The sequence below is a fragment of the Diuraphis noxia genome, unplaced genomic scaffold (genome assembly GCF_037042655.1).
Source record: "Diuraphis noxia isolate RWA-SAM2 unplaced genomic scaffold, SU_Dnox_SAM2 contig0004, whole genome shotgun sequence".
In the NCBI taxonomy this organism is placed as follows: domain Eukaryota; kingdom Metazoa; phylum Arthropoda; class Insecta; order Hemiptera; family Aphididae; genus Diuraphis; species Diuraphis noxia.
Genome location: NW_028301714.1, coordinates 13,473,000 through 13,500,054, shown reverse-complemented (window position 1 = coordinate 13,500,054; position 27,055 = coordinate 13,473,000). Strand labels below are relative to the sequence as shown.

The 27,055-nt window shown below is 30.4% G+C and overlaps 2 protein-coding genes across 2 annotated transcripts; one reads left to right on the top strand and one right to left on the bottom strand.

Annotated features, from left to right (window-relative positions):
- Positions 1-251: 251 nt before the first annotated feature.
- LOC107165256 (trehalose transporter 1-like protein) lies at positions 252-7,064 on the bottom strand. The gene is made up of 6 exons (XM_089226938.1): positions 7,057-7,064; positions 4,336-4,530; positions 3,740-3,804; positions 3,132-3,494; positions 1,775-2,247; positions 252-886 (listed from the first exon to the last, which is right to left on the bottom strand). Exons 1-6 carry the CDS (start codon positions 7,062-7,064, stop codon positions 350-352), a joined length of 1,641 nt encoding a protein of 546 aa, XP_089083064.1. The 3' UTR covers positions 252-349.
- A 4,449-nt stretch (positions 7,065-11,513) lies between these two features.
- LOC107165255 (facilitated trehalose transporter Tret1-like) lies at positions 11,514-26,423 on the top strand. The gene is made up of 7 exons (XM_089227274.1): positions 11,514-11,873; positions 18,768-18,966; positions 19,867-20,123; positions 22,575-22,888; positions 23,481-23,594; positions 24,370-24,659; positions 25,120-26,423. The coding sequence occupies exons 2-7, from the start codon at positions 18,867-18,869 to the stop codon at positions 25,458-25,460; spliced, it is 1,416 nt and encodes a 471-aa protein (XP_089083400.1). The 5' UTR covers positions 11,514-11,873; positions 18,768-18,866; the 3' UTR covers positions 25,461-26,423.
- Positions 26,424-27,055: the final 632 nt, after the last annotated feature.

The window sequence follows — 27,055 nt, the reverse complement described above, 5'->3', positions numbered from 1 at the left end:
CAGTGATTATCACCGAGATGCCATTATTATTATTTAACCCAATTACCTGAAAACTTAATATATTTAGCTGTTACTATTATGAATGTATGAATAACTCGATGATTTATATATAATTAAAATATAACGGAGTGGTGTTATTGTACTACGGAAAAAAGGGAACAGTAGATGTAGTGCGAAGCTTTTAGAAAAAAAAATTAGCAAAAAAAATGAAAATTAGTAATTACATTGTTCATTTATTTATATCAGTCGTGAATAACAGCATAACATTGCGAATACGATTGTATATTATGAAACATAGCAGAGTTTGAAATTTCGGTTTGGGTGGGCGACCACAAGGTGGTGAGGTTGATCACCCTGAAGTGCTGACGCCCTGGGATCCTGACGCGTTTTGCGACTGGCCGGTCCTCCTGTCCTTCTTGCCGCCCAGTTCCTCTTGGATTTCCTGCAGGGATTTGTGCTTCGTCTCCGGCACCAGGAAAAACACGAACAAGGTGCCCACCACGCAGCACCCGGCGAATAATCCGAACGTGACGCCACGGTCGTAGTGATTCAACAGGGTCTGATACGATTTGACCACGCAGAACTCGATCAAGGATGCGAGCACGCACACGACGCCGATCGCCAGTCCCTTGAACTCCGGGCTGAACAGTTCTCCAATCATGACACCCGGTATGGGCCCGAAGCCCAGCGCGAACGTGCTGATATAAACGCCCAAGCTGATGAGCGGTACCAGACTGAACGCCGACACGTCGACGCCCCGCTCCTGTTGCCAGAAGTAGAAGGCCAGGGATCCGAGACACACGGCCATCACCGAATCGGAGATCAGCAACAACACTCGCCGGCCGGCCCTGTCCACCAGCTGCGAGGACGTGAAAGTGAATATGACCTGTGTGCCACAAAATCGTCATCGGTCGATATTGGATTGTTGATTTTTTTGTAAAATAACATTATGGGATAGAACATATTGATCGATATTCTCGTATCCTTGTAATGTTATAAATTCAGTGGCGTGGTGAACTTTCTATGAACAGCCACCTATTTTTGAACAATGAACACTGCGGGTTTAAATCTCCCTCTTAACAGTGTCCTATAAAAAACATTACATGAGGAAATTGCCTCTCTTAGGCAATTTCAAAAACCATATCGTCCATATTATAGGATGATGAATTAAAAAAACACTCAATGTTATTTTTAAAAAATAACCGCGTTCGCCACGACACTGGTTATAACAACTATATAATATCTCGACGTAATAAATAATTACAGTAGGTAATGACTAAAATAATTATGTTCGAATAATTTTATGACGGTTTGTTTTGTTATCATCTGTCGAACATAAATATATCTAATACTAATATCGCTTTGTAGAAAATACTGTAGAAAACATATCGTGCGATGTTCCTCTCCGTGTATGAATATATCAAGATAATTTTTATCGTATATAAAAAAAAAGTTTATAACTCAATGATGTTTATTACTTACTTATTAAGTGTTTCAAAAACGAGTTTAAAAGAGAAAAAATGTCGACAGAATAATTTAATAAGGATATATTAGAGTATGAAAGTCTGCAGACTAAGTACTTTGGTCTATGAGTAAGATCAATGGTTCTAACGCGTTTAATGTCAATATGTACGAAACATAAGTATAACATTACGCCCGAGAAGGACGAACAAAAATATTTTCGATCGATAAGAAAAAACTAATCCAACACGTGAACTCATCATCGGACACTTGAATGCAATAAAAACAATTATTGCCGTTTGGGTATACTCACTTGGAGGAGTCCGATGACGATGGAGCTGACTTTCGGGGATATGATGCAGTTTTCGCACTTGAATATGGACTCGGCGTAGAATATTACAACGTTGATGCCCGAACATGACAGGAACCCAAGCAGACCCAAGACGATGAATGCTGCTCGCAACGTGGCCCTCGATTTTACCAGATCCTTCAACTTGCTGTTGGGCTTCTTGTCCTCGAGCTCTTTCTGCAGCGCCGCCAACTCGCCGGTGATGTCATAGTCCTTGCCGCGCAACATAACCAACGCGTCTTCCGCTTCCTTCTTTTTGCCGGACCGCCAGAGATAAGTGGGCGATTCGGGCAACACCAATATGACCAGAACGAACCAGATCACAGGTAAGATGCCACACAAGATTGCCAGCCACGCGTAATTCACGAATGGCCCGATCGAGTAAACGTACAATATGCCCAGCGTCACGTTTAATTGGACGTAAGAGCAAAGTTCACCTGTACAAAACGTATGATGTTTAGACTGTTTCGTATGATATGAGTGCGTTTTTCATAACGTATAAAAAATATTTTGATTAAAATAATATCCCGCAGTTTGATATGGCAGTTTTATATTATGATTATTAATGGGGGAAATGAATTGGTGGTACTTGTTATGAATTTTCAATATGTTAAATAGTAGTTACTTAAAAATATTGTTAAAAATACAATTGTTCAACGGTTATAGAGGTTTGAGTTTTGCTGGAAAACCGTAATCGATTGAACAAAAAAATTTAAGGTATTATGTGTCGTTTAAGGTAAGTATTTGAAAAAGACAGTTTATTATTTTGCGATATCAAAAACCGTAAGATAGTTAGAAATTATTAATTATAAAATAACATCGCGTTGGTATAATATAGCGAAATGTGAATCAATTATAATAAGCGTGAGATAAAAGGAAATTATAATGTATTCGTGGAAAAATCGTACTCCATACGAAGATGGCCGAATTTCATTTTCATAAACTTGGTGAAAGATGACAGAGACCGTGAATGAGAGGTAAAACATTTTCAAAATTATATTTATTTATTTTATTTTGTACACAGATACAACTGATACATGGTATAAGTTTATCAACAACGCCAACGGCGACAATGAATCACGAAAAGTCTTAAAAGTTATGGTAAATGAGAAACTGAGAATTTCATTCATTGAAATTTGTAACTGTGTCAAATTATTGAAGACTGAAAAAATTCAGAGCTTTAGTCATGTTTTTCTGTGCCAACGCGTGGTCTCGACTTTTACTTCGTCTAAGTAACAAATGATAAATATTTGCGAAGAATGATTACTCATTTACTATATTCTACAGCCATTTATTCAAAAATAAGCTTAAGTTCGCTTACCTCTGATGGACTTCTCGGATATCTCGCCGATGTACATCGGGACGGTGGCGGTGATGCCGCCGAGGCAGGTGCCGGCGATCAGACGCGCCACGTACAGATGCCAGACGTCTGTCGCGAAGTAAATCAATGACCAGCTGACGATGAACGGCATGGGCAGGAAGGCGATGACGGGTTTTCGGCCGATCAAGTCAGCGGTCCTGCCGGCCGGGATGGACCCGAAGATGGCGCCGATGGCGATCAGGGAACCCACCCACGATCCCTGGTCGACCGTCATCTCGATCCTAGAGTCTGCGGACAACAGCATGGGCATCGCCGGTGACATCCACGCTAACACAGTGCCCACTGCGAACGGACCGACGGTGGCTGCGAGTATACGATGAACAAGTAGTCCGGTCGGTCATTCATAATGGCACGTTGTACACACGAAGTTATGTCAAAAATAATCGTGTTGTACTTGGCGATTGGGATGAATTAGATTTAAAATCGATTTTAATGTTGTTTATGATTTCAGTATAAACATTCAAATTATAGTTTTATACACCGATTGTTAAAATCGTAATTTATTGAATATTATCATTATATAGGTGTATTATATATATACTACTCACCGGACAGCGCGGTGACGTATTGTCTAAACTTCTTGCCTTGTTGTTCGCTTACCGGCGGCATACTGCTGAAAACAGACAAATCCGTAGTTGATCCAGCGTTTCAGATAATTGTAATTTATTATGATTGCATACTATTCCATGGCGAAAGAGATTTTATGCACGAGCATAATATATTATGTCTTGCGGACAAGCGTGAAGCGGACACGGCCATTACGAGAAACGAAAAAACCAGAATACGAGTGCTTCTGCACCCCGAGGGCAAGCCCGTAGCTAAACCAAATTTTAGGAGGACAATATTTATAAAAACAATATTAATTTATATTTTTTTAAATTTTTAAAGAGGGCAATAATTGGGTTTAGGGAGGTCAAAGTCCATTCCAGTAGCTACGGGACTGCCCAAGTTATCGAAGTTATCTAATTTAAACATTTAGGTACTTGAAAACGTAAATATCAAACATTTTTAGATAAACTAATAATTTTAGGATAATATAATAATATTTAATTTTACGATTTATCACTATTATAGAAACATATTATGTTTTTTTTCAGGAGGATTCTTAGACTATTATTTATTCTTATTTTTATTTTTTTCTTACCTTGTGGTTGCATTTTTATCAGAAGACGCTAAAGCCAACAGAAGTGGTCTTTTGTTGTATGTACCGAATATAAAAATGAAATCAACGGACCATTTTAAAAACTCATAGAGTGACGATAGAAATGTCAGTAATGATAGATATGCATCCCGAAAAACCATCTTGGAAGTAATTTTGGCTGACTCCTGCGAATGAAACCTTAAAACGAAAATATTGAACTAGAAAATTGTATTCTTAAAACTTTTTTAGTTGACAATAACAAAATGAGAATAAATATTATGAATTTTAATTTTTAAAAAATTAATAAAATACAATATTACACACACAGTTTATGTTATTGAGTATGTAACAATAGTTTGATTATCTTCTTAAAAAGTATACACTTTAACTAAACACGTTTAAATGAAGCACAAATTATTTAAATCACATAAATATCATGAAAAAGAATTACGATTAAATAAATGGTTTTATTATTTAATTATTAAGTATCTTAGCTAAACAATTAATGTATTATTTTGTGGAATTAACAAAAAACTTTAAGGCCAGAATAATTAGCAGATATTTCATACTATGATATCAAAAGAAACTAATAACATTAAAAATATTTTCAAAACCAGAAACTTTAATCTGCTGTATAAAAAGCTTCGGCTTTTTAGTGTTCGGCTAGTAATGGAGCCACTGTAAGGGCTGTTGTGCTTAGATTTGAATATAATGATAAATCATTGCATACGAAAAACAATTTTAAACAAAGACAGTTGTAGTCAGCCTTTATTTCTAAGGATAAATTCTAAAATTCAACTTCAAGATAGTTTATTTTTTGATACAGTATGTTCAACTTATTTATATCCATTAAAAAAAATTCACATTCAATTTACTAACTATTACACAATCACACTTTATATTATATTGAAACAATAACTAAAATCAATATTTTTCATTTAAATAGACATGCACTATTTTCAAGATTAGAATTTTTTCTATTTTTTCTAAAAGGAAACATTAATAATATATTGTATGTGATTTTAGAATGTTGTTTAACTAATTTACCAAAGACTTTGTCTCAAAATGTCAAGCTATAGCTATTAAATGAAATAAATATATAAATCTACTATGAAATAATTTTCGATTTTTCGGGAATTTCACACGTTTTGCCAACATTTAAACTTAAAACCGTTAAATTGAATTTATATATTTATAGAATTTTTAATTCGACATAATTACAATTTATAGAATTTATAAGAAATTTCGTGTAACAATTTTAAACTTTTTGCGTAATATAACAATTTTTATTAGCATTTATAGAAGAAAAAAACTAAAGTATTTGAAAATTTCAAAGACCTATAAATAGCTTATAATTGCTTTTAAAAGTTTGAAAATTTCCATTATGTATTGTAATTGATAATTTAAATGATAACTACATGTTTCAAGTTTTCATGACTAAGCGAGGACGTAGTGCCTATGGATATATGGTGCTTCGGTCTTATTAACATCTATACATTATCATTATTAGAGACAAGAAAATATGAATAAACATGTTACAATATATGAGTATAATGCTTATTAAATACGAGTATGTAACATATAATAGGTATTTTACCATATACGTAAATTATTATAATTGGCTAATAATAAATAATTAATCAATTATTGTCATTTATTATTATAATTAGGTACTATAGCATTAATAATAAAAGTAATAAAAAAATAGCTGTGCTTTGGTCACGCGTTTTCCTTAAACCACCACAGAATATGCAAGAATTAACAACATAATAATAATATCGACGTCATTTAAATATTAGAACTTTTCAGGAAAAAAAAAATACCTACATTAACTAATATAATTACGTTATATACAACAAAAGATATGCATAAGTATGATAACAATTAAAAGAGATCTCAAAGAAAATATAAATTCAGAACATTATAGATTACTATAATAATATAGTTTTTTTAAAAATTTCTTATTAGAATAAAATATTTACAATTTGTATTCAAAATGATATAATAAATAGGTACATTTGAAATATAATATAGGTACTAGGCGGGTGACAAGATAGAAAGAGGCATCCATTGACAATAATAATTCTTTATATTTTCTTTAATCAACTTTATTAACTTATTTATTAAGTTTATTAATTAATTATTTATTTATTCATTTACTTAATTAATAATTTAACTATGGCTAGCTAAGTAGGAAAATCTGTAGGCAAGTTTCGTTTAAACTTTAAACGAAGAACGGAATTGTCAAGCATAGTAGAGACTACAGGACAAGTAATAGGTTGGACATTAATGGGTTGGGGTGGTTGTGAGTGTGTGAGTGGAAGTTTGAATAATAAATGCAGTCAAAAGTTAGTATAGTGAAGATATTAAGGTCATTGTGTAGCGTAAGTTTAAGACTTAAGTAAATTGACTGAAATGATTAAAAACTATTTAGGCTTAAAGTCTTGACAGAACCCAAAAAGTTGAATACCATATAATGGTACGAATAGTTTGTTTGCACATCAGAAGTTTGTTTCCGAGTGAAATATTTGATCTAAGAACTAAGAATATTCCTAAATTTGTAAAGTTTGAGGTTTAATGATTTTCTTTTGATTTTTAATATATAAAATAATAATAATCACCAAAATATAACATATTCTGTATGATATGTACACCCAATAGGTAGGTACTTACATAGTGTCATACTTTAATATATGCGTATTACGTTTTGCAAAAATATTATACATTGGCATGGTCCATATAAAATATATAATGATAATTCTGGAAAAAAAGTCATAGCTATAACATAACAGTAATAACACTATATCGGTATAATATTAAACTATGGCATTTATTATACGTTAGTAAAGAAATGTACATATTCTGAGAATTATTGTAAAATACATATTATACTAAAGTTGTCATAATTAGAGAACGTATATTGGTTACTGCGTCATTATAGTTTCTTCGGAATGATCATAATAACATTAAAAGGATTTTGTGAGAAGTATTTCAATACATTTAAAAGATACATTTAAGACTGTAAGCTATTGACGACAATTTATGAATTTGATACTTCCTAAATAATTGGCAAATTACCATGATTTCGATAAATTTTGTCAAATTTGAATCATCAAACGTTATTTACCAACATAGTTTTGGTAGTATTTTAAAATTATTATAAGTACCTAACTACCTACTTGTATAAGTATTATAGGTACAATTTATGATGACTCTCGTATAATATTTTCGCGAAAATAAAATGTTTTATTACCATTCATGGAAAACAAAATGAAATAATCGAACGTTTCAAATGCTTATATTAAATAAAATATAAAAAGCTTGAAACTATCCTAAAATATTTGAAAATATCAATGCGTGCATGGTAAACAATAATATAAGTAATAGTCGAATGTTTCAAGTTTCAAACAAATTTGAATACGATAACATTTATATAAAAAAAAAAACTTGTTACTTAGTATATAAACCAATGTGAATTTTTTAAAATGTAAATAATTTTTGGAATAATTAGTATTCTACGATGAATGTATTGATTTTACAATGATGTGTGTGTTTTTTTTTATGTTTGTTTTTATGTCTGTTTACAGCATATCTAGTCGAAATAATGCTTCAATTTCAAACTTTGGGGGTGGTTTCCGATGTAAAAGTGAATATCCTTGGTGCATTATTGAGGTTAAAAGTAAACATTTTCCAACAGTTTTCAAAAAGATGACAGAAAAACGGGAATTTTTACGCAAAACCAGTTTTCGACCAAATCGATATTTTTAATGGTTGTAATTCAAAAACTAATCATTTTAAATACATGAAATTTTCACCAAATGTTAAAGTTAGTGATATCTATATACAGTTTCGACTTTTTTTGAGTTATTTATAGACCACTAATATTTTCGATTTTTTTGAGAATAAGTGTCAGTAAAAAAATGTTGGACAAGGCTCCTAACATATTTTTACAATAGCAGTTGAAAAATAAAAGAAATACATACTCACAATTTTTATTTACAAGCGTTCAAATTTTGAATTTTGACAACATACGTAAAAATCACAGCAATTCACAAATTATTTAATGCTAGAAATTCATAAAAAATTTTCGTTTTATATCTAAGATTTGAAAATTTTATATAAGGCTCCTAACATATTTTTACAATAGCAGGTGAAATACAAAAGAAATTTATTTGCACAATTTTTTTTTTACAAGCATTCAAAGTTTGAATTTTAACAACATATGTAAAAATCACGAAAATAACGAAAATTCGCAAATTATTTTAAACTATAAATTATTAAAAAATTGTCTTTTTAAATCTAAGATTTGAAAATTTTTAATAATCTATAATATATCCTAGACAGATAAACCGTCTTCACTCAGAATCGTTTTTCGTATACAATGATATAATATCATTTGATTCAAATTTAATTCCATCCATTACAGTAACCCACTTGTAACCTACTGTACAGCAGAGCGACATCCACGACTTACCCGCCTTTTTTTTTATATAAATGTTTTATTAAATTTCTCTCTTTCTCTGTCTCTCTTTCTTTTATTCTTTGACTTTCAATGATTATTGATGGACTATGTTTTTATGTCTTTCTTAAAGTGTTGTCCTCAAAATTCTTGCTCTACGTTTATTTCATATTTTTATTCTACTAAAAATGTTCACTCGATCTAAAACTTGAAAGTTTACCAAAATTTTGAGTTAGAAATTCATAAAATGTTTTCTATTTATATCTAAGATTTTAATACATCCCAAGTTTTTGTTGAGTCAAACAGCTTGAAAATGTAATACAAGGTTCCTCATATACGTCATTATAATAACAGTTGAGAAATATAAATTATCTATTGATTCAGTTATTTTTTAAGTATCTAAAATTCAAGTTATCACAAAATTCGATAGAATTCTAAAAATATACAAATTAGTTTGTAGTTAACAATGTTCAACTTTCATAACGAATGGTTGAAAATAAATCAAGGGCCCTCAAAAATAGTTTATGATGTAACCAAAAACTAAAACTAACTGGGCATTAAACAAACGAATTAATAATCATATGGAATTGGTATTTTTAATGAGCTACGGAGTGCACAGTGTTTAGCTAGTGTTATAATAACGAAACGACATTACGTTCCATACAAGCACAACAATAATTTTGCAAGATGGAGACTATAATATTAATAATAATAATACCCAATAAACTTTGCTGGTTGCGTTTTTCGGACAAATCTTGGAATTCGTTGAATAGGAACGGAGGACAATCGTGACGATTAACCGCTTACCGCGATATAACAACGTGAGATGAAAATATTATTATAATAATTAATAACATTTATTGATCGAGTAGGTATTTGAGGTTACCTGTACTACGCATTCATTCATTGTAAAAGATTATTTAGTGTATTGTTATTATCCATACAATTATTATCATTATTATCGAGAGTCAATAAAACTTTGATGCCGTTTTTGGAATAAATACTAATCCTGTCAGATGTTGATCGAGTGTTTTCTTCTCCGCGGACAGTTTAAATATTCGTCGATATCGCACTACATACGAATTTATTATTATAATAGTATAATATATCAATATTATCACAAAACGAACCTATGTATCCCGATTGTCTAAATATTTATTTAATGCAACACAGGGTGATGATAGTTGTACAAGTACGTCACAAATGTTTCAACGATTCGACATTTTTTTGCTATAACATCATATCTCGTATATTTTACCTAATTGTCGACCCATGCATAAATGTTTAATCACATAAGATGTAAAATAATATTTTTGTTTTCTAAATTTAGATTGTACTGTTCTTTAACTGAACAAAATGGTTAATTTGATTCATAGAATAAGTATCCAAGTATATGTGCCAATATTATTGGTACTTTTTTTTTATTATTACAGCTTCAACATCAAGGTTATTAGCTTATTAATGATACTATACTATACTGATTATAAAAATAATATCAATAATATTTTATTAGAGTGGCTCAAGAAACTTGTTGCAAATTATATTTAATAGCTGAATAAAATTCTATTAAGCATTCAGTACCTATTAATAGTAATTTTATCTAAAAAAAACTTGATTTAAATATAATTTGTGTTTTTACTGATATTGGAAGAACGAAAGAGGAAAAAAATAACTAAAATAAAACAAGGAAAAAAGGAACAACAGAAATAAATACCAATGAAAATAGACAATAATATATTCAAATACCTATGGTTGAAATATGTTCTCTTTTTTGGTTTTTATTTTTAAAATAGTAATCTTTAGTATTCTAGGTTAGTCATTATAGTTTATTTTTTTAACATAATTTCCTAGTGGAAATGTCTATTATCCTTGTTCTTTCTTACTGCAATGAAGTGTTTCTTCATAACATATTTTATCATCACCTTTATTATAGATTTTGAATTTGAATTTCTAAAAACCAACATTATTACCTACACCAACTTAGGAAGAACAATATGACGTATCACATTAATTACTAATCCATTGATGACTGACAACTGGCTAAAATAATTACACAAATTAATATAAATATTATAAACAATGAAAGGAAGTATGAAAAGTTGTTGATAGGAAATTCCCAGTAATAAAAATGTAATATAATACGTTATATACGTCCATGGAATATTTGTTGGATTTAATAAAAAATATATATTTTCTCTGGATACAAAAATACTTCACATATGCTAATTTTTTATACGTAGTTTCATTTATTTCTTATTTTTAGTTTTATTATAGCTGTATCTCATTACCTATTTACTAATTTTGTAATCTTTAATGATGTAACGAATTATAAAAATGGGTATGTGTAGCAACCACTTAGGTTTAATCATATCTTTATAATTATGTTAGGCTCTCGGATTGTAAATAAATAAATAAATATAATTTTTTCGTCGATTTGAAAAGAACGGAATCATATTTTAATTATATTTTATTCGAATATCATGATATGTATAAATTTAGAATTTAATAATTTTGTGTTTGAACATCTTAAATAAATATTAATCGTGCCTGGGTCTTTATCTTATCTAGTAAAGAGATAAAAAATAAAAATATAATGCATCTATAGGTCACGTATAATTTACAATAATTAATATTAATATTATTACATAATACACGCTATATTTTCCTCTGAACTGAGATTGGTGAAGTGTGTAATAATATTCAAACTGGTTAATATATTATATTCTTTAGTGGCATACGATCCGTCCGTTGTATATATTTTAGTGTGCTCCTTTTTTTCTTTACGAGACTAGCCGCAGTGTTCCAACGATAGTGACCACGCGTGCATCACAATGATAATGTAGTTTATATAACAATAATATTAATACACCAAACTGGTTAATATTATTCAGTGATATTTTTGTATTGTACAGAGTTTTCTATTGGTGTTGGTTTTGATCATCAATTATTAGTATTGTACTGCTTAATTGTATTAATAATAGGTGGCTACCTACTCGATAAAACCTACCTATTAAACTGGTCGAGCAATATTGGAATAACATCATAAACGGTGTAATCAGCGATTAACACATTTTACCTGAAGGTATTTATTATGTTACACGATTTTTATTATTAACATTATTTGCACGTAATAATTATAATGTATAATTAGATAAAAAAACATATGAATATGTAAGTCCCCGAGCAGTCCCATATACCTCCCACGTATGTACCTATAAATATTGGTATTATCAGTAAACGATGACGGCGCCGCAAAAGCAATGCGAAAGCAGTTTCCGCGGCGTCGTCGGATAAAAACTGGAGAAAAAAAGGTAGGTACGCAAAAAACATAAAAATCAATGAATCGAAGTTAATTGTGATTTTGAGCAGTGTTAATTGTTACAGACCACAAAAATTCATCGTCCATTACCGAAATTATAGTAGCGTCTTAGATTTTGGTTCAAAAATCTATCGGGAATAGCACCCATTTATGTGTAAAAATGTATAATAATATGCTTCAACCGGTTGTATGTTTCAGTATGGTATCCATTGATTAGTTTAGACTTTTAGGGACTATTGGGATTATTAGCATAGGTTTTTAATTTTTCAAAATGTCGATAAATATATTTATTCACCCGCAAATATACAATATTATACAAACAACTGATAATGGACATACTAATATAAGATATTATAATATTTAATCATTAGTTTTTTCAAGCAGGTGACATAAAATGATGTATCAATATCCAATAAGCAATAATAAATTAAGTGTTAGGTACTATCCATTTCTATATTTTATTTTTAAATTGATTACTGTTAAAATCTATTTAAAATTTTTTTTTCATCATTATTATACTCATTGGTCATCAGTCATCACAGATACGTTTTTATCTTAACTATTCTGCGATTATAATATGCCGTTTTAGATTTATAACAGCATTTAGGCACAATTCGGATTTTCTGACAGCTTCGATTGTACCATTTATTTAATTAATCATCTAGTTTGTAATAATCCCATTGATAAGTAAATATATAGTAAAGATAATATTATTAGTACGATATTTTATACAATTCTTTCATTTATTTATTAGGATTTTTAATATATATATATTTTTTTTTTATATGCAATATATATTATGATAGTTACTGTTACAATGGCACAATAGATCATCACATTAGATTTATATGCACTATCAAACGTGCATGATAGTTTAAGTTATCGTGGATTTTGGGACTTAAATCTCATCTAAAATATTTTTAAAATATAGATATCAGTCTAGATTTCTAGAGCTTGGATGTTAACGACCAAAATGTCATTCCAAATTTCCAATCGCTTGACGTTCAATGTTCATATTTCAATATTTGAAAGAATGTATCATAACATTCATAACAGAATGTAATTTAATATGCAATGACAAATAATAAATAATTACTAATAATTAATTTCAATCACTTTCTGATTTTATGTAAAAAATATTTAAAATTATACTGAGATAAAAAAAAACCCGTTTTGCATAATATTTGAATGTTTTAATAAATAAAATGCATATTTTAAATTTTTGTTGCATATCAATCATTGTCTAACTAATAACACTTTTTCAACAACCCCAAGTTTCCAATTTTTTAAAACAACTGATAAATTGTTATAATGCACTGATACATTTTATAGCGATATTTAAAGATTTAATAAATCAAAAAAATATATTAATCAACGTATCTGCGTCGAAATTAAATGTTCTAACAAATTGCATCATACTTATTCAATTACTTTGTAAGAAAATCTATCTGATAAATATTTAACTAAAAACTCTTAATTATTTTACATACAGTTAAGGTTTTTTACCACTAATCACCTTTCATAAAAATATATGTAAGTATGCAAATGTATGTATTACACCAGGCTTTAAGTTAAGTACGCCACCGAGTAAATTATTGGCTGTAAGCCTGTAACTTAAGTATCTAAGTAGGTAATAATAAATAGTTATATATTTTATGATAGTTTCATGAAATTATGTGATATGGTTCATTATAATTAATCTACTGAAAATAATTTTTTACAGCAGACGATTCAAAATAAAATATACAAAGTCCCGTCAAACTTCAATAAATATCTTATTTTCTATGTTAACAGATTTTAGGATTGTAACAAAAAAATATATCAAGTATGGTTAAAAAATGATTGTTTTTCATGTTAATTTTGAACAAATCGATTAATTTGTATAATATTACACATGATATAATTTAGTTACACCATTTAAACTCAAGTGTGTAAAATAATATTGGTAATAATTATTAATGGCAGTACAAACAAAATATAAATAACTATAGTCATAAAATTATTATAATTTAAAAAAAGCAAGTAAGTGGGTATCGCTCTGCTGTACATTAGGGGGTGGGGTGGATCTGACTAGGGTAGGTTAAATTTGAATGCAATGATAGGTATCATTGTATACGAAAAACGATTCTGAACGGAGACGGTTTATCTGTCTAGGATATATTATAGATTATTAAAAATTTTCAAATCTTAGATCTAAAAAGAAAAACTTTTATGAATTTCTACCTAACATGATTTGAACATTGCCGTAATTTTTACGTATTAAGTCAATATTTGAACTTCAAATGCTAATAAAAAAAAAAATTGTGCCTATGTATTCTTATAATTTTTAAATGCTATAAGAATCACTTATGAGAAACTTTGTATTAAATTTTCAAGTATTTTGATAGGGCCGAAAAAAATTTATCGACACTTCAAAAAAAATTTTCAGAAAAATTGAAAATTTCAGTTGTCTATAAATATCTCAAAAAAGTCAAAATATTTTGAAAATTAAATCATGTAAAGAAAATGCCAATCTAAATAACTGATACAATTTCAAGTATCTACGACTTATACTTTTTGAATAATTACAAATATTTAAAATCGTTTGAGGATAAATCGTTATTGTTACGCTTTTTCGTAAAAATTTAAAATTCAAACGCACTTAAAATTGTTTCTATAATGATGCTTCGAGTTTTCTCTATAGCTAATTGAAGGAAAACTTATGGAAAACTTAGTGTTGTATTTTTAATCCTTAGTTATAAACGCAAAAAAATTTATGATTTTTCAACTTCAAAATTACTTGCAAATATTCGCGTTTTCGACAGATTTCGTAAAAATTTTAACTATAAACGCTTATAAAAAAAATTCTAACTAACGATTTTTAATTTTTTTTTAGCTACAATAAGAACAACTCATAAGGAACCTTGTATTCAATTTTCAAGTTTTTTTGGTCGTCCAACATTTTTTTACCGGCACATCAAAAAAAAATTGAAAATGTCAGTGGCCTATAAATAACTCAAAAAAAGTCAAAAATTTGTGAAAATTAAACTATATATAGATAACACTAAAATAAACATTTGGTGAAAATTTCAAGTATTTACAATGAGTAGTTTTTGAATTACAACCATATAAAAAAATAAATTTGGTCGAAAACTGGTTTTGCGTAAAAATTCCCGTTTTTCTGTTATTTTTTTTTTATTTATCTAAATTTTTTTGAAAACTATTGGAAAATGTTTACTTTTGACCTTTATAATGCACCAATGGTATTCACTTTTACATCGGAAACCTCCCCAAAGTTTGAAATTGAAGCATTATTTCGACTAGTTATGCTGTACACAGACACACACAAAAAAAAAAAAAAAAAACACACACATCATTGTAAAATCAATATATTCATCACTTCGTTCAGAATCTAATATTAATATTAAGCAAACAAAAAATCGAATATAATTCTATATGTATGTTAAATATTCTGCTGACAGGTGTACACGCACTCTTTTTATTTTTATATTATCCAATCATCAGACATTCAGACATCAATGTCTTGATATTATAATCGTATAATATCCTTACGATATATTTTAACGTATACTATCTAATAATTATCTATTATAATAATATGTGTTATGCAATGATTATATGGACTTACATTAATTTTTACAATATACCTAACTCTAAAGACAAACTGGTAGAAAAAGTAATTAGAGAGTACGATGTGAACCGCAATTCACTTTATTAATCTTGGAATGCATACATCAATAAATTGTGGTTTCAGCAGTTCAGCTATTTCAAGTACTTGTTTTTCATCTTTCGTGGTACATTGGTATCGGTTACAATATTGTCTTACACTACAGTATGCAGAATACTGCTGTTTTGTTCAACGAGATTTACTACTTCAATAGTTTTATCGAATATTATCACTTGAGCTTAGAAAGCTTGCAGTTTAATATCAAGACACAAAATATATACAGACTCCATTATTCCATTATTTGTTATTGTGCATCATTCTTATATAATATATTCATGTATATATCATATCATATATTTATTTTATTTTATTTTATTTTATTTTATTCTATATTATGTTATTCGTCGCAAGCAGAGCTTAGAGTCATTCTCATATAGCTCTTTGTGTTATAAGTATATAATAACTCACAACATCAAATTTGTGATTTTAGATTCTGAGCTTATTGATTTTAGTATGATGTCAGTTTTTTTTGTCAGAAGACACTATTTCTAGTGAAAAAAAAAACGAATTAAAAATTGTAAGTTTTTGGTCAAAAATCTAGTCAAAAACCGAAAAATAATAATACAGGGTTTGTCATAAGTTATTAATTTAACAGTTTAAAAATATCGAAAATACATGTTCCAATATTTTCACAATTTGGTTCATAATACTATAATATTTATTATTTATGAATTTTGATTTTTTTTCGTTTTATATAATTTTATATTTATATTTTGCGTATTCTTATACCTAGTTAATTGTATACATATAGTTCACCATCACATACAATAAAGCTTAATCAAATTATACATTGCACTCTAAATAAACTAAACACACATAATCAAAATCGAATTAACAACAAACGAATCTGTCCAACCACAAAATATAAAGTACCCACATGAATAGTTTAATTAGTTTAAATCCAAATGATTACGATGCAAAGTCTAAGGTATGATACGCAATCTAACAATACGTGTACATTAAAACGAAATTCGAACGTCATATTATACTCATATTATATTGTAGCGTTATCAGAGTCTTGGCAAGTAGATTGCAATTAAATACTGTTTTATACTTGTAGGTATATGCAATATTATATTATTATGTACCAAGTCTAATTTGCTTATTTGACACTGTACCTACGCTATATAAACGGCAATACACAACACACACGTCCAAACAATCAACATGTGATAAACGACTAATCAATGGTTTTCTTAAATAATTAAACGTAGCAGTCAATATTATAACATAATTTAATAAAAGTCGATTTAAAGGAGACCGCATCAGGCAACATACAAAAAATCGTTATTATACTTGATCGCCCGTCGAAACTGTGGAGTTTTAGTTTGGTAAATTTTGATTTTGAAAACGGATTTTGTTTCGTTATTAAGTTTATTCACGTTGTATCGGAACAATGTTCGTTTTTGTTTTTAACTAAACGCAAAAACGGTATTATAATATATTTTTTTATTTCTATATCATAACAGTTTTTGGAATATTATAATTTGCTCATCAAGGTAAAACACAGTAAATGTGTTGATGAATAAAAATAAAAATCCATTCTACCTTAATTAAACAGTTTTTAAAGGTGGTTTGGTGATTTAGTATATTTCCTATCATTTTTAGTAATTTGAAAATATTGTCCATAATATTGTTTGTCATTCGCTTGCGCGGACGGAAGAGCACCGATTAAAAATAAAACATTCATACGCGATAGGTGAGTTGATTCCCGAGACCTATTTTATGTATTAGTTGATTTCCGGGTCATTATTAGGTACCTAGGTATGAGTTGTTGTATAATCTCATTACCTGCAGATACCAATTTATAAAAACAACGTGATAGACATTTTTACCAAATTACTAATTTTTTTACTAAATTACTAAATTTTTTTGTATTTTTTTAACCTAATTACTAAAATTTTTTACAAAAAATAATTAATAAATAAAAATTGAATAATTTTCAAAATATGAAAAAACAAAAAAAAAAAACAAAATTTTTGAGAAACTTGTCGGCCAACCTCTTTGTGGTGTTTCTTGAGTTATGCTAATAGGCTAAAAATATTACTAAACATTGAAAAAAATATATAATGACCCGAGAATCAATTCATACGTACCTCTTAATCCATCCGGGAATCAACTCCTATTACGCAGCCCAATCATTCAGATGAGCGCTGTATTCCTATCACAACTTTCTACATTCAACAAACACCTTAAATCGGACACACACCAATTTATGTTAGTTCACTTGTCACACATTGACGAGTCACAAAAATAACAACATATTGATTTGACTATATTTGTCTACTAAAAACACAGTTGGCTAAATATCGAAGTTTGAATAAATGACCCCCCGGCTATTCCCTATTATAAATATAATGACTAATTAATGTTCATTTTCAAAATTAAAATCCATCGAATCCAATTTCATCAATCAATCAATTTTGTCTAATTTTTTTACATTTTTTTTCATTTGAATAACATGTCATATATTTTATAAAATCTATGTCTTAGGCATGTGCCTGCGCGTATACAAATCCATTATATACAGCTGGTGGCAAGAAGCTATCGGTGTCTGATACTCGATAACGAATTTTACAAATTACACACACCTAAATCCATCTACTTCTCACATAAGTGGCACAGATCAAATATAAACGCTTTCATTGTTTGGATATTACTCCTTGAAACGTTTCACGCTCCAGTCCTCTTAATGGCTTAATAATTAGATGTTTGAGCTGGTTGTTGTATATTTTTTGACTCTTTGTTATTTGTTATAAATTAATCTGTGTTCCTTAAAAACTTGATTTATGTATTGATTATCAGTTATGACTTAGAGTTGATTTATGTAAAATTGTAATTTGTAGATATTAGTGGTTCATGGAATAATTATTCTTACTAGGACAAACTAGGTTAGACACTTTGTATTTAAGAATGTTTTTATGTTTCAGACTATATTCCAAGAGACTTAGAACAAGAACATAAACATTCTAAACACGTTGTGACTGTCAGCGAAAACATTATATATATGTATATATGAAAAGATCGATATGAATAAAAAGACGTTCAGAGAAAATGAAAGACTTATCGGAACAAACGAGGCAGAGAAGGCAAAATCTTGTCGCAGACAACTGTCAGCGTGCTTTCTAGGTAACATTTTAAAACAGTTCGACTAACTCATATAATATTCTAGTTAATATTTTTGAGAAAAAAAATACCTTACTGAAAGTTTTTTTTTACTCGTTTGTCTATTTTCTAAAAACAGACGATAGTGCACAACAAAATATGTAATCAATTAAAATATAAGGTATGTGTTCTCAAACTCTTCAACTCCTCAAATACCTTACACTTAAAGAAGTCTCGAGTTCGAAAAAAATTGGGTTTGAATTCAAACTCAAACTTTTCAAATATCTAAAATAGTAACTATTAGCGTAAACGCAGTGTTAAAGTGTAATAGCATCAGAGATATTTGGATTATTTTTTGTCAAGTGTTCGTATGTTGTAATTTTGGACCATATAATATCTTTTTCACTCAAAATGAGTACCCATAACAAAATCTAACTATTTTTATTTATTTTTTATTTGTTTAAACATTTTAAATTAAACTCTTAAAAACATTTAAAGTCAACGTTTAATTTCTACTGCTATATTTATTTAATATATTTTATAAATTCTAAAAAGTTTGAAAGTTTGGATAAGATTAAGAGAAAAAGTCAGCGGACTATTTGTTTTCTCTTTCTGACTTATGTACAACATACCAAATTTACGTTTAGCAAAACCAACCGTGTACTATTATTTTTAATATTAGAGTGAATTAATCTATCATCAAACTCTAAGTTAAGAACATACTATACCTGTATCCATACGTTGGCTTTGTTTATGATATACCTACCTGTTTTAATGTTTATAAAAGTTATGAGGGTGTAAGTTGTTATAATTATTACATCTTCTTATGTTTGAGTATTTTAAAATACAAGTTTGACCCATCCCCAATTAAAACCATTGCAGAAATATTGTACCTACGTTTTAAATTGTTTACATTGTGTGCAGCCTCGTTGATGTCACTGTCGGCGGGCACAGTCATCGCGGGATGGTCTCCCACCGAAGGAAGTATCAAAGAAAATGATTTGAAGAAGTGGTCCACCGAACAGGAATCGTGGATCATATCGATTTACGTGTTAGGTGCGCTGCTTGGAGCATTACCCGCCGGCTTTTTGGGTCAAAAGTATGGTCGAAAGTCGCTGCTGCTCTGGCTGGCCGGCCCCATGATAGTCGGATGGATATTGTGTCTGTTGCGGTTGGAGAGCGTGAGTATGACATACATTATAGATAATCATTTTGTCGAAGGAAAATTATATACCCTAAAGAACTACCGTGGCTGATTTGAAAACTTGTAGGTCTCGGTATGACGCACGAAGTTATCTGCAGTGTGTGTCTAATGTAATGTATTTTTAACGGAGACATTTTTCATAGTCAATATTTTTACAGAACCTAACCACCCGCAAGTGTATCAAACATTATTTATACATTAGCGAACGTTATCGCATTTCGTAATTTAGTTTCGTGCTTAAACTAGATTAAAAGCAGTACTTATATGATATAGGTACTTAGTCCCGACGACAGTGTACGGTATTTTTTTTTTTTTTTTATTTATATTAAGCCTCGGCGTCAAAGGCCATTGGCGTTGGTTTACAATAGGTTAATAATATATATACAATTATTTACAGGTTATATACAATTTATAAGCTTGGACTTAATTATAAATGTTATCAAATTATTAATATTGTTTGGGTGCAGGGCTTCTGATAAAATGTTGGATACACCTGCTTCCCGTTTGTCCGTTTCGTATATGCGGCATTCGGATATGATGTGTTTAATTGTGAGAGGAATACCACAACTGGCACAAATGGTGTCTTCCTTTTTTATCAGATATTGGTGTGTTAGCCATGTGTGACCTATTCGCATTCTGTTTATTGCGGTTTCTATTTTCCTTGAGGAGTCCGACAGGTAGGGCCATGGATGTATGGAATTTTTAATTTAATTTAATTTTGTGGAACCTTTTTTCCATGTCCGTAGCCATATTATGTTATTAGAAATTGTTTTTATTATGGATTTAGCGTCGTGTAGGGTGAAACAGTTGAGTCTAATCGCATCTGGGGATGTTATTGCATGGCGTGCTTTCTCGTCGGCTGGTGTACGGTATTGTTCTCGAGTTTATTATGCATATGAATAAAAAATATTTTGGCGTTATCATGATAACATAAATGACGAGGTTCGTGGTTAACATGGTTATTTTATTCTAATGGAAAAATATCTAATATATTATCATATACTTAATATGGATTGAATTACATAATTGACGCACTTGCAATTATTACAACGCAGTCGAATAGCGCGTTTTTTTCTTAGACATTTGGTATTCATAATTACCTACTAATTTCAGTAATCGTTTTACACCGTCATAATCATTATAACGTTTTGCCTATACCAATAAATAATTTAACTATACCTATCAATATAATTTCATACGAGCAGTAATATCTATGATTTTTACGGTATACCTATATGAAAAAAAAATCACCCAGAATAATGGTAATACAATATGTAGATGCAAATCATTATGTTAATTCATTTCCAACACGCAATAATATATATAGTATATCCCGAATATTGAAATATCGAGTCGAACCTATTTTGACGACCGCTTGTTGACGTCCACGGTTATCGCTTTTCTACGTATCATAATAAAATGTACTTTTACCTAAACCTCATTTTTGTTCCGTTTAGTGTTGATAATTACGACGTAATATTTATTTTTATTTTTTTTTTTTATTATCCCGCGGCAACTAAGGCCATTGGGAATGGGGTAGTACTGTAGGTTTTATGAAACGGTAGGATGGTTATCCACGTGGGTGAGAATTTTGGCAGAATTTCTATTGGGGCATCCGTAAGTTTCTGCCATGCCCCGGAGTGGGGGATGGCGGCACTAGTTCTCCGGACACCGTGACTTGCCCGGAGAAATATGTCGCCCGATGGTCGAGGATCGAACCCGGACCGGCTGAGCCACAGCCGACGCGTTAGACCGCTCGGCCACCTCGTCCCCCACGACGTAATATATATACATACCTACTGCATGTTAATCGATTCACGTGCCGTTTTATTTCAAAAATCAATGTATTCATGTTGTATACGGGTTGGTGCAATAGACGAGACTTTATCGATAAAAAATGATTTTACGTAAATTTTACTCACCTATTTCCAGTTTAAATACCAATATCTACTGCTTATTCGTTTTTCACAATAATTCGTTCACAGAATTCTTATATAAATTACGTCGTTCATATAGAGATTTTACCCGATGATATCAATATGTTACTGTGAAATACATTTAAATACGCTTGTTATTTTAAATGGCAAGTACTTTATAATGATTATTTGAGGATCGTCCGTCGTTGCAACCCAAGAATTAATAATGTTAACTTCACATATTTTCAAAGATTTTTATAACACTTTTGTAGCATTGTAGCACGACTACGATGGGCATCGATCGTCTGATATAAGTATTGTAAATTACGGTACAGCCTGTAATATGTAATAAAAAACCGAGATAACCGTCCGCGAGAAAACTGCACCCGCGCCTGAAATATTTGCAATGATTTTTCGCCTTGGCCCAAACGCGCGATGATCACAACAACCACGACAACTATGACAACGACAACGACAAATATATGCAAATCGCGTGTACGATGTGTTCGCAGATGTTCCTGGAGTGCTTGGGACGGTTCATGTGCGGTATATCGGTGGGCGCGACCACCGTGGCCGTGCCGCTTTACGCCAGCGAGGTGTCGTCGGACATGTTGCGTGGCCGCACGGGGGTGTTTCTGGACTTCATGCTGTGCGCCGGCATACTGTACGGCTACGTGGCCAGGACGGTGTTGCTGGGAGTGCGACAGTTCTGTCTGGCGTGTACCGCCGTGCCGATTATGTTTGTCGTGCTGTTCTCGTACATGCCCGAGTCGCCCGTCTACCTGTACAACGTCGGCCGGTATGAACAAGCGGCATCGGAGCTGAGGTCAGTTTTTTCTTTTTTATCGTACTTTATAATATAGGTAATGCAATAAATTATCTATTTTAATTGAATCCAACCGAGTGAATACAATTTTTTAGAACTCACTCGTCTCTATAAGCTAGTCGGGTTTTAGTGATGTTGACTGTATCTCATTTTCGTATATTTGAATTTTTTTTTTTATCATATTTTTATCGTGGAGATCTTTTATAACTATTGAGAGTTTGAAGTTTTACAAGCGAAGCACTAGATCACAATTTTTAGGGATAATGCTTGCTATTTTTTACTGTTGCAGATCATCTAAATTTTTAAATGTGAATGCTTATCAGTTATTTACGATATATACATAGATATTATAGTGATTCAGAGTATGATATTAAATTAAACCTTTTTTTCTACAGTTAACATGATAATAATTTAATAAACCCAAACTGATATAAATTCAAAAAACTGGGTATTTATACATCAGAATTATCAGATTACCTGTAAGCCATTATTCATTCAAAACAAATTTTTAATTAAGGCTAGAGTAAGTTAAAACAATTTAAAACATTATTTTGAATTTACTTAATTGTGGTGTTTGTTGCTTACATTTCAGATGGTTAAGGGGCAGGCGGTTCAATGTCAAAAATGAGTTCGATAAAATAGAGACATCCAAGTGCCACGACGATGAGTTGTTTGAACGTGGTGGAAATATGAGTGCCGAAAACAAGTAAAATAATATTTTTTTACGATTTACGTTTACTAATATTGTATTAAAGTTTATCAATAACGCGATGTTGCCTGTTCTTGTTGTAAACCAATGCTGAACAATACACATTTCAGTATTGTACGATAACAATTTGAACCAAACTCTCGATGAATGACTCGATAAGCACAATAACTGGCATTCAATTAAAACTATTAACTATCCAATATTTCTAAAACCCTTAAGAAGTTTAATAATAATATCAAATTTCTAAAATGACAGACCTAATATTTTATGACTATATACACATTAAGCAGCCATGAAAACTGCTCTTACACAGTGATTGAAAAAAAATAACATTTTTTCATAAACACATTTTTATTACATAAATATGTAAAAAGTCAGATGTGTTCTCTAATAATATTTAGCCTAGCCTATCATATACCAAAACTATAAAAGTATTACTATTAATTGTCCACTTCTTAAAAATAAATACATTTGTGAATGTGGTAAATGGTAATTAAAAAGATAACTTTTAACTTAAGTTATTATGTTTTTGAAAATGTCTAACTATAATTTAGTTATTTAAGTTAATTTATATTTCAAAACCAATATCAATCAAGCTTTGTTATTTTTTTTTTTTTATTAGATAATTAACTTAAATTTAAAAAAAAAAAAAAAACAGTTTACTTACTTACCTTTGATTACATTACGCAGTCACCGATCGAACGATCGAGCAATGTGAACGAGGTTCATGTTTTTTACAATAATCTAAAACATGATTTTTAAATGTTTTTAGAAAATTTTTAACTAGAGTGACGGTCATTTCTTTTGGCCTGGTGCTCGTACAACGAATGTCCGGCGCCGGTGGTGTGATCCAATACTCTTCCACATTATTCAAAATATCCGGATCCACCATCGACCCGAACACTGCGTGCATCATAGTGGGTACATTCCAACTAATCGCTTCCGGAGTGTCGTTCCTGTTCATCGACAAGGTCGGGCGGAGGACTCTGTTGTTGATTTCGTCCGCGATCATTACCGCATGTCTCGTTCTTTTGGTTGCTTACTTCAGCCTCATAGAAAACAGTGAGTAAAACATTTTGTTGCGGTTAATTCGTTATAAGTTTATAACGACGCGGGGTGCCGTCACTGGGCGACTTCCCCTTCCTGCCAATCAATCACCATCACATTTACCTATTGTATAACTGTAAATACAGATTGTAAATATGTTTCATCAAATAAATAAAAATATTATAAGCGAAAAAAGTTTATAACAAAATGTGGCTGGTATTGTAATATTTAAAACTACACGTCAAATCTGGAATCATAACCGGATGTTATGATTATCACATCGTATAATAACAATATGTTGACTTATTAAATTTTTGTTTTTTTGAAATATGGTAAAATCAGCTTATAATTTCCATTAAAAACGTTTATACTTACATGCTACACGTGTGTTGTGATTAATATCGTGAAAATAAAAATCATAAATAGTGCCTTCAGGATCTTTATACAAATTAGATTATTATTATTATGTATGCAGACACGCTTGTGGACTCGTCATGGAGGATGTCCTTGCTGCTCATTCTATGCGTGTTCATATCCGCCTTCCGGTTGGGCCTGGGACCCATCCCATGGTTCATAAGCACCGAGCTGTCACCGGCCTTGTACGGAGGTCGCATACAATCCATTGCCGCATCCTTTTCCTGGTCCCTGTCGTTCGTCATCATGAAAACGTTCAAGATCTTCGTCGAGGCGAACCCCGTGATGTTGTGGTGTTCGTTCGCCGCTTTCTCGGCCGCCGGGCTCCTGTTCGTGCTGTTCTACGTGCCCGAGACCAACAACAAGAGCCGCGAACAGATCCACCTCGAACTGATCCGTTAGTTCCACGTGACCTACAATGTTAACCACATCCGCCGCCGGACTTTTTAATATTATTTATACATTTCGCAAATCATCCCAACACGACGACCCACTATACAAGAGCGCAGAAATCTGCAACCGTTTTTTGGTCGATGGGTGGATCAGTGGATCGGAATGACGATAAATCCGAGCAGTCAAAATATTTTCACGATCTTTGGCGTAGCTATAGTACCGAGCTTGTAGAACGGTGTCATCATCCCTCACCGATGAGGACCTAAACCGCAGCTCGGGTATATTATTGCATGCCGTTTACCTACCGTATCTCACAGTCTATAATCGGAGTAAAACTATTTACTAAAATCTATTTATGTACTGTAAGATGCAATGCCTATTGTAATATAAAATAGCATTATAATACTTTGTATCGCTTTGGCTGAGATATGACGTGCTTTTTACCATTTTGATATCTGAGTTAGGTGTTCAGTGGTATTTATGATTTACGTAAGCAATACGTAAGTAGATTTTAATATATAATATTCGAAGCAATGTGAAATTCATAATAAACCTAGCCTTTATCAAAAATAAGTATCAATCTTAAAAAACGTCTTTGTGATCATATATAGACTTATTTTCAAATATTTTTAATATTATAAACGCATCATATTATATTATTATTGTGATTCTAAACCACAATTGACCTCGAAAATGATGAACTTTTGTATGTGCAATTATAATATTTACCTACCATCTGTAACCTATATCCTATTATTCCTATTTGTACGTGTTCAAAGATCAATATATGATTAGATACTATGTACATAATTATAAAATTCATAAATTCTTATAATACCTATATTGTAATACTCAATGGTCTCGATATGTATATGTATACCTACGATTAAGGCAAAATATTATGTATAATTTGTGTTGATTAAAATATAAATTATTATTATTGTTTCAAACCAATAATACTTATCGCTTTCATCCCGTTCATATTTTTTTGTGATATTTTAGTATTTTACATCATGTCTCCAAGGATTTTTATTGAACATGACGAAAAAACTACATTTATTATACATTTAGTAGTAACAAATTAACATTTCAAAATTTAAAATTTTCATTGACGGTATGTAATAGGATATTATTATATAAATATATAATCATCAAGAAACTAAAATGAACGGAGAATAATTACCGAACACACACGGTATTTATTCTTCCCATAATAATGAAGAAACAAAAAACACCATCGTATACGTACAAATGAAAACTCCGTAGTATATAATAACTAGGGAACGGATTTAAATGCTCTAAAAAACAAGAAAAATGCCTTAAAAAAATGCTTTAACATCAAAAAATGCCCTAAAAACTTTAAAAATGGGTTTATATTCAATAAAAACAAAATTTTTTTATTAGTATTTGAAACTTATAAAAAAACACATTATTATGAAGAATCTAATAAAAAATATTTAAATACAATACAACATTAATTAATTAACTTTAGATAAATAGTTTATCGTATCTTATCCCTTATCTTTACATTAATGTGGGTAATAATCTGTTATAACTTGTATGTATATATTTTGTGTCTACACGTGTCAACAATAATTTCGTAA